The sequence below is a fragment of the Coptis chinensis genome, chromosome 5 (genome assembly GCF_015680905.1).
Source record: "Coptis chinensis isolate HL-2020 chromosome 5, ASM1568090v1, whole genome shotgun sequence".
Classification (NCBI taxonomy): domain Eukaryota; kingdom Viridiplantae; phylum Streptophyta; class Magnoliopsida; order Ranunculales; family Ranunculaceae; genus Coptis; species Coptis chinensis.
The window spans coordinates 5,763,771-5,773,792 of NC_141460.1; the positions used below are offsets into that span (position 1 = coordinate 5,763,771).

Genomic DNA, 10,022 nt, shown 5'->3' on the forward strand with positions numbered 1-10,022 from the left:
AACAGTCAAGGAGTTTCTGGCTAAGTGGAAGATCGTTCATACATTTTCCACTCCTCAGTACGCTCAAAGCAATGGCCAAGAAGAAGCTAGCAACAAAGCAATCTTGGAGAATTTGAAGAAAAAGATTGAAAAGAACAAGAGCCAATAGCCAAACCAGTTAGAGAACATTCTTTGGGCTCACCGCACCATAGCTCGCTTTAGCACAGGCGAGTCACCATTCTCCTTATGCTATGGCACAGAAGCGGTGATTCCTACCGAACTGACAGTCACTACGACTCGGTCAGAACTCGTCGAGTCTGGACACAATGACTTCGTCCCCTAGCTCGAGAGGTTGACTTACTGGAAGAACGTCGCGACCTGGCAGCCATCAGAGTGGCATCTTACCATCAGACATTAAAGAAGTCCTACAACAAGTGAGTCCATCCTCGATCTTTTCAACCTGGTGATCTAGTTTTGAAAAAGACTCAAGATGACTCCAAGCTAGCACCAACATGGGAGGGACCGTACATAGTGGAACGAGTCGTTGGCAATGGAGTATACTGGATCAAGACTCAAGAAGGGAAACCATTGCCACACCCTTGGAACACTTATTTGTTAAAAAGATTTTATCAATAAAAATGCATTGTTGTACATTTCATGTTTTTATTTACTGTAAGTTCAGGTATAGTTTACTTATATTTACAATTACAACCTACTCCGTTCAAATTCATCAACAAGACATGGCAGTCACACTGCAAGCACCACCAGCATACACGAACTTCCAACATTCTCAGGAGTTTCAACGCTCTCAGTGAGCAATACGCTTTCATAAGCTAACACGCTCTTCACGAGCAGCACGCTCTCTTGAGTTTACAGGCTCCAGAGCCTCTCCAATTCTCACTAGCTGAGGACCTATACTTCTAAGATCAACTCAGTAAGCAATATACTTTTATAAGCTAACACGCTCTTCACGAGCAGCACATTCTCTTGAGGTTACAGGCTCCATAGCCTCTCCAATTCTCACTAGCTGAGGACCTATACTTCTAGGATCAACTCAGTGAGAACGCTCTCAGTGAGCAATACGCTTTCATAAGCTAATGCTCTCAGCGAGCAACACACTCTCTTGAGCTTACAGGCTCCATAGCCTCTCTAATTCTCACTAGCTGAGGACCTATACTTCTAGGATCAACTCAGTGAGAAAGTGAGCAATATGCTTTCATAAGCTAGCACACTCTCTTGAGCTTACAGGCTCCAGAGCCTCTCCAATTTTCCCTAGTTGAGGACCTATAACTCTGGGATCAACTCAGTGAGAACGCTCTCCGTGAGCAAAACGCTTTCTTAAGCTAGCACGCTCTACACGAGCAATACGCTCTCCGTGAGCAGAACACTTCCTTAAGTTCATAGGCTTCATAGCCTCTCCAATTCTCAATTAGTTGATTACCTATAATTTTAGGATCAACTCAATGAGAACGCTATCCGCGAGCCCTACGCTATATTAGGCTAGCACGCTCACCCGAGCTACCAGGCTCCACAGCCTATACAGTTCTTACTAGTGGGCAACCCACAAATGAAAACGTTATCTACGAGCAAAACACTTCCCTAAGCTAATTCTCAAGCTCCTTAGCCACTATCTGCCATACACATTATAAACAAAACAATAGCTACAAGCAATTAAGCATAAGCAAGAAACATGCATTCCATACACATTTATCAATGGAATTGCCTGACCAAGGCCAGGAAACCAATTCATGAATCCACCGATCTGCTGGGTCTACCCAAGAAATCCAGATCGGTATTTCTTACAACTTTTGCAAATATCGAACTGCCACTTTCATGGAAACCAGTTCATTCTGTATCTATACCAAAAGGCGAACTGCTCAGGCAAACCTGAGAAACCAGTTATATTGTTTAACTCTCTTACAGAGAGGAGCACGGACAAAACATCCAAAAATTTCATAACTTACACAGACAATTCCAGCATCGCAATCAAGTATCACCAACAACATGTTTATCAGTAGGAGCGGCGTTGGTAGAAGGGACATTACTCGCATCTCGTGATACAACAAGTGCAGCAGTACCTTAGCCTCACGATCTTGCTTCTCCAATAATTCAACATACATCTCCGCCAGCACAACATGATCTTCACAGACTCAGTCATATTCCCTCTCAAGGCTGTATACACCTTGACATTGCTTCATCGTGATCTCACCACAGAGGCCGACTTTTCACGCAGTCCATCGTTGAACTAACTAACACCGCTTTTCCTCCAAATACCGATGTTTCCTCCCTTTGTCACACCCCAAATTTCCGAAAAATTAAAACCGATATTCAATCATCCGAAACCTGTGGTGAAACAAAACCCACTAACATATTATCAACCACAATATTTAAAATCTAAGATCAAATTAAAACCGAAAGAACAACGCTTCATTTACAAATAAATTTTTTTTCTAACCAACTCTATTACCTTTGTTTCAATTCAAAACTATACACTTTCAAAAAACTTAAACCGTAAGACTCCAAGAGCAAATCCAAGTCACGTGGTCTTCATCCATCGCACTCCACCATCTATGTTCCTAAGAACACACCCACGCTATAAAACAAAGCAAACATGGGTCAAAGAAATTGAATTTGCTGGTATGAGTAGACTAACAACAAAATATATATAATAATCTTTCAAATGAATAATATAACATTACAAACAATTTCAACTTGAAGACAATATAGTTCCGCTTTTCAAAACGGCGTAGTTTTCTTCCCAAGTAAGATTTCACCCCCAACATACAAATTCCAAGAATCTCATATAATAGTACTTTCGCCATTCCCACTTTCCAAAATAACTCACAATACAATACCACTTACATTTCATTTATTAACTGCACATATGATAACCTAATTAAATATGAGTTTGGTATACCTTACCTTTAAGCCAACACGCCGCCTTAGGGTAGGATATTTACGCCCCTCGCAGAAAAAGATTAATAGATCCTACCCTCCCGCAAAACAGAGTTAGACATCACAATAAATTGATTTATCTCAAATACCAAAATTTCATTCATGACCACACCTCCTTTAAGACATTTAAGTCTAATTGATATAACCTGTTCGTCCCAAGATATTCGGGAATACCACTTATCATAATACCTATATTAAGGGGTAGTCATTCATATGACATCATTACGCTATAAAGTTTCTCAAGGCATAATCATAGATCTCTCGACTATCACAAGTCATTAATAGTTTCAGAATAACATATCAAGTTATAGTCAATTCACAATCACATAGAACTCACAATCATTTACTAGTATTATTCAATCACCACACTTCATATCCATAACATCACACAATTCATATATACTTTTACTTTTAGTATCACTCGCCTACTTATGAGAACGAGGAAAAGTCACAACCAAGGAGTACATTCATCCCTTGTGAGTATCAACTTATACAAAACCATGTATATATTTCTCATAAGAAATCATATACATCACATACAATAACTCCATCACACGTAAAATCAATATTTTTACTTTGCTTATTAATTATCTTGTTGACTCCTTTATTCAAAGACACATGAACCTTTTTAGTTCCTACTCCACGATTTGCACTACACACATTTGCCAAATCACACATATCCGGTATGCTTCACTCACACCGAAAAAACCCACTACAAGACATACGTCCCAAGCGGATATCGCCTCCGAAACATACTTTCATCTTGTAAACTCGTGAATTTGTGAGTCACACCATCTCTCTCGGCTTTCCATACACATAATCACAAAGCCTCTTTGGGGGCATAACAAATATCAGTCATTCATGGCACATTCAATGAATACCTTGGGTCATTCCCACCACATTCAAGGAATACCCATCATAACACTAACGCCATTTATGGCACATTCAATGAATGCCCCGAAATCATTCCCCGGCCACATTCAAGGAATACCCAAACCTACATTCCCGTACATTCAAGGAATACGACCAACCGCAAGGCTAATACCTTAGTTCCTCTATATATAAACCCCAAACGATTGGTCATTCATGGCACATTCAATGAATACCCGTCATTCATGGCACATTCAATGAATACCCATCTATCACATGACATCACAAGTCATAAACATTTCTTTTCATTACCAAATCCCGAGGCGTGGAGAGTTCTAAAGATGTGGGCGACACATTAAAACATTATTATCACTTATAATTATACTAGCATTACTCATGTCAAAATAGACCACACATGCAAAGAGTCACTTTCGTCAAGGCAAATCAAGCACTTAAATATCATTAAATGTAAACAGACTTATAATCAAACAAATACAATTTATATAACCATACTCATATATACAATATCGTAAACAAATAGTTCATTAGCCCAAATTCAAGTCCACACACACTAATGTCTAAAACATATCCACATATACTAAAGTCTATATTCATATACAACTTCTATCTCCCACATATATATTTACGTAGTCTCAAAACAACAAGAATTTCTAACATAATCACATAGTTATCACACAAACTAATATATATATTATAGATATAGTGTAGTGGTGACTTTTGCTCAAAGTCGCCTTTCAATGATCCAAATCTTTCAAGATTGAAATCAAGCCTTCGTAGTTCTTATCACCACATAATCAATGCTAAGGTTTTTCCTACATTCATCCAAATGACATGTAACTTAATTATTTAGAAACTAAGGTATTTAGATATACTTTTTCATGTAGAACTCAAGTCCCAACCTTAGCCCATCTAAAAGAAAATTTAGGTTGAAAACGGTCAAAATCCTAATTTCAAAGAAATGGGATTTCGACGGATATCTTTCGATGGAACAACTCTTTCCATTGTATCCAAACGATCGAAGTTTTTGTGTTGCAAAAGTCGACGCACGTAACTTACTTTCTCTTGTTTAACATCAAATCTAAATTAGATAATTTACCAACCAAGTTATACAATATCCGACAAATTTTTTATTACTATATATATATCCATATAAGCAAACATATGAAAATCGAAAAGTCAACATTCACAAATAACGGTCAAAGTCAACGGTCAACAGTCAAAGTCAACGGTCAAAGGTCAACACATCATGGTCAAGGTCAAACTCAACATGTCATGGTCAAAGTCAAACTATCCTAGTCAAAGTCAAACTGACAAAGTCAAAGGTGAAAGTCAACCGTCCATGGTCAAAGGTCAAAGTCAACGGTCGATGGTCAAAGTCAAACTGTCCTAGTCAAAGTCAAAGGTGAAAGTCAACCGTCCATGGTCAAAGGTGAAAGTCAACGGTCGATGGTCAAAGTCAAACTGTCCTAGTCAAAGTCAAAGGTGAAAGTTAATCGTCCATGGTCAAAGGTCAAAGTCAACGGTCGATGGTCAAAGTCAAAGGTGAAAGTCAACCGCCCATGGTCAAAGTCAAACCAAGGTTCCGGTGTTTGATGGTTCAGAGTCATAGCCATGGTTCATGGCTAAGGTCAAAGTCAACCGCCAATGGTCAAAGTCAAACCGTCTCCGGTCAAAGTCCAACATGTCTGGTCAAAGCCAAACCGCTTTTAGGTGTTCTTCGACAGTCCATGGTCATAGCCATGGTTCATGGCTAAGGTCAAAGGTGCATGGCTCATGGGCTCACGACCAAAGGTAATGGTTCGGACCCAACAGCCAAGCCCAAACCTTAGAACCCTAAGTCTAAAAGTCCACTTATTTATTCTACCCGCGACCCAATTGGATCTATATTAAATTATATGGACCGCCCAAGCAATATTAAACGGGCCCAAAAGTCGTTAAGTGGTTCGGGTCTAAAAATTTAAAGAAATCGGGCCAAACAAAACAAATAAGTGGTCAGCCCAAACAACTAAAACAAACCGGCCCAAACAAAATAATAGAATCGCCCAAACCAAACAACCAAGGCTTTGGCCCAGCAAACAAAACAAGGTCACCCAAGGAACTTAACCCACACCCGCCCAACCTAAACACCTAAGGCCCAAGCCCAAACCGGCCTTCCTCCTCCAAAGTGACCTCCACCTCCACCAAAAATCCGCCACCACAAGTTCCCACACACCACCACCCACTTCAAACACACGGTTTTGATCCTCATCGAAACCCCTACATCTTTAACAAAACCAAAACTCTAATACATTCAATCCAAACATCACCAAAACCGGATCTAGAAATTTTATCGCCACCATTAATGGCCGGGCCTCAAGCTTCCAAAAATTTCAAACCAACCTCCTCACACACACCCCCTCACACCCAAACATCAACCCAATCAAAAAAAAAAAAAAAACCATCATAGTCACATAAACCATTATCGGCGATTTCTTGGGCCGCCATTAATGGTGCCTCAAGCTCCACTCGACAAAGACTACACTCGTGATCCCTCATCTCCTCCATCAATCCTCCTAATCTCATTACTAATAACCCAACATCCAAATCCCCAACCAAAATCCAAACAATAAATTTTAATATAAAAATCATGGGCGATTTTTTTTGGTCGTCGCCATTAATGCGCTTTTAGAGAGCTTCATCAAGACTACACACCACCCAAATCACAATTTAACAAAACAAACAACACAACAATCAACGTAATAAAAAAAAAAACGATATCAAAAGGGTCCGCCATTAACGAACCGTGCAAGCTTTTACAGAGCTTCGACGGCTTTTAAGGCACGCCCAAAGTTCGACAGTTTAAACTCGTGAGTATCACACCAAACATTTTAATAAAACCGATATATAACAAAGTTTAATACAACAGATGGCACGAAGTCCAACACAAAACAAGATAACGAATGTAAACATATTAATAGGCCGAAACCTTATTCGTATAATTCGACTGTGGAAAACCATAAATCCGTGAAATAGCAAAATAGCTACTCACCTGTATGAAATGTTCTCGACGAATCCTCCTAGCCCGATTCGTTCGGCCCAATGCTCCAAAGAAACCAAATTCTCTCCATTTTCCATTTTTAATATATTATATTATCTTCAACCCTATTTTCTAGAAAAAGTGTTTATATACTTGGGTCCAAAACCCAAGCCCAACACGCACTTCGGGCCCAAAACCAGTGCCCACGATCCCGAGTCCAATCCGACGAATTTTAAAATAAACAATTAAATTAATTAATTAAATAGAAAAATACGTATAAAAACACGGGGTGTTATATCCTTAAGGCATTCATCTTCTTTTTGTCAGCTTCCCACGCAGTATGCACCCTAACCAACTCAGCCGCGTCACTCTCAACATTATCAGTATGTTGAACCGTGCGCTTTAACTTATCGTACCCAGCCAGGAACAACAAAGAGAACGCCAATGTTAATATTCGCCAGTCAAACAACAAGAAATCAATACAACTAAAAAGCTCACCAGACAACATGCTAAGTTAGTGGTCTTCAACGTCGTCTCCATAGTTTCATCTTCAAGCTCAGCTTTATCACCATCGAGCACCATTCCTTCCAGGAGGCAGGTCGCTATAGAGGCCGAATGGAAGCTGTAGTCAGAACGCTTAACCATACGCTTCTCCCCCGTCTTCCCAACGTAGAAGAAGTTGCTCCCCACATCACCAAGACGCTATGACAAACTACCAAAGAAGAAGAAGATGGTGACCTCGACCAGTGTCGCCAGTTCCTCCCGCCCAGGTCATTACCCTTCCACGACCGAGACTAACACGATACCTCCAGGTCACTCGTGACCCTCCACCTTGGCACGTTTGCCATTTTTTGAACAAGAGGCAACAACTTTGCACTTGCCACGATTCCCAAAGGGATGGGATCTAAACTCCATCTCCTCCATCACAAGCGGAGAAGTTTCCCTCGCCCCCTCATCACCACCAGCATCTACATGTCTCCTAGCCATAGTAAACTCTACAAACAAAACAGCGTTCAGCGAACTAACAACAAGAACACAGTTGTTTTGTTCAAAGGAAGAACCATAACACTGAAAAACACATACCTAAGTTGATCAACAAAGAAAAATGGCACACGAAGTTTGGAGAAGAACAACTTCAACAATGAGAAGAGAAAATACCTTTGGTCTTCTAGGAATAGTTCTATTTATAATCAAGTAACACATCTTCCCAAGGTACGCCATAATTACATCGAGACGCCAAACGTCAAGCCACCTGGCAGCCTTCATTTCATATTTCCAACCGCTCATATGCCTACACGTGCCCCACACGTACTGCGGCCTAGTCATGCGTCCTAATGATATTTGCGACTTGCAACGCTTGTATAAACTCTCAGTTCGTATAGACTTACTACTCATCGCTATTCGCGACCTACAACGCGAAGGGTGAATAACGATGAAGACGTTCACTCAGGGTCACAAGCTACCTAGCCTCACCCACTCTTACCAAGGGTCGCCTACACAGCCAAACCATTCTAACAATATCAAGAATCATACATTCACACCATCAAAAGCTAAACAGAACGGACAAGCAAAAACCAGCATTTTATAAAAGCAAAAGGACGAACTGTTCAACCAAATTCAATCCCCAGTTCGTTTACTAGCCGAGCTGCTGAGTCTACTCAGGAAATCCAGCTCGGCTAATCATCATTCATCATAAAACGAGCTCCCCATAACAATATGGGGAGCCAGTTCACCCAGTGTTTTGACAACCATAAAAAAAAAGTCGAACTATCCAGGTTACCCCAGAAAACCGGCTCTAATATATCACAACTTACAACCATCAGAATCAAGAAAATACCCTCACAACTCTCAAACTCCAGGAAGCACAGCAAAGTTTTCAGTAGCTAGGGGGTCTACTTCAACCTCTACATCACCCCCCTAGACCACAATAGAAACACCATCCACACCCAAGTTCACAAACACATCTGGCGTAACATCTTTAGTTCGGGATTCAACGACCTCCTCAGAAAGAGCAGACACCACAACAGTAGAAGCATCACATGCATCTCTCAGTACAGGTACCACTGATGTACTGGGAGCCCCGCGTTCATGCTCCTATTCCAAGGCTTTGTAGTCTGCCTCCAGCTTAAGGAAGTCAGCATCTAGATCGTCATACGCTTTAGTAGCTTTTTGAGCAACTTCCTTACAGTGCTGGGCATACTCAGTCAACCTACCAATTTCTCCAGTCGCAGCAGCAAGGTTCTCCTCAGCGGCCTGTAATTTCAATTTGGTATCTTCCACCTCGGTATCCTTCAGAAGCTTTGCCAACTTAAGAGCCTGTTGCTCTTTCTTCACCTCATCAAGCTCCTTGCAATCTATGCTATACACGTCCTGAACATTCTTCAACTCGTCTGTCTGCTTCACTACGATCTCTCTATCCGATTCAGCGAACTGGGCGATCTCCTTCAGCTTCTGGTACCCACTCACAAGCTGCATTAACACACATACAATAGCAGTTAGTTCGCAACGTTCTCATAAAAGAGCAAGCAAATCAAATCTGGAGAATTCCACTTACCAGGCAGTGCGCCACATTCATTCGCCTCAGGTTATCAGCTAGCACCTTGGCGTCCAGTTACTTGTGGTTGCCATCCAGAGCTATGTGATCAAGCAGACACGATGAAATCTTGCTCGACTTGAAGCTGACATCAGTTTGCCTCACAGCCCGTTGCACCCCCTGGTCGTCCAAGTACACCGCTTGGGGATCCAAATCCTCAACAACCATAGCAAACTTCCCACTCACCTTACTCGGGGTCTTTGCCTTTGCCAACGGGAGACACGGGACGAACTCTTTGACCACAAAGGTCTCCAGATCCATGACGGGTGCCGGCCTCGACCTGGTACTGCGAGTGGCCTTACCGCCAACTCACCCACCACCAGACACGTCCCCATCAGCCTTTCTCTTCAATGAGTTGTTCGGCTTTGGGTTGAAGACTACCCTATCCAAATCTACAGCGCACTAATAGACCCCCCCTTAAGGTTAAGCCCGGTCCACCAACCCCGAGGCACCAAAGACCTCCAGCTGGTCGCTTAGAACTAGTATGACCTCGGTTCCTATCCTCCCTTGTCACCGTGACGCTTTTACGCTTCTCCATCGCTGTTTCACTACTTTGACCCCGATCCCTTTTCTCCCTAATCACGGGAC

At 41.6% G+C, this 10,022-nt stretch overlaps 1 protein-coding gene across 1 annotated transcript; it reads right to left on the reverse strand.

Moving 5' to 3' along the window:
• Positions 1 to 7,679: 7,679 nt before the first annotated feature.
• LOC147496403 (uncharacterized) lies at positions 7,680 to 9,642 on the reverse strand. The gene is made up of 2 exons (XM_086562455.1): positions 9,396 to 9,642; positions 7,680 to 9,310 (listed from the first exon to the last, which is right to left on the reverse strand). The coding sequence occupies exons 1-2, from the start codon at positions 9,414 to 9,416 to the stop codon at positions 8,936 to 8,938; spliced, it is 396 nt and encodes a 131-aa protein (XP_086418581.1). The 5' UTR covers positions 9,417 to 9,642; the 3' UTR covers positions 7,680 to 8,935.
• Between the last annotated feature and the right edge of the window lie 380 nt (positions 9,643 to 10,022).

Excerpts from the sequence above, each read along its gene's own strand:
- LOC147496403 (XM_086562455.1), bottom strand. The coding sequence starts at position 9,416 with ATGAATGTGGCGCACTGCCTG. Across the intron at positions 9,311-9,395 it reads TGAATGTGGCGCACTGCCTG|CTTGTGAGTGGGTACCAGAA; the intron begins GTAAGTGGAATT and ends GTGTTAATGCAG.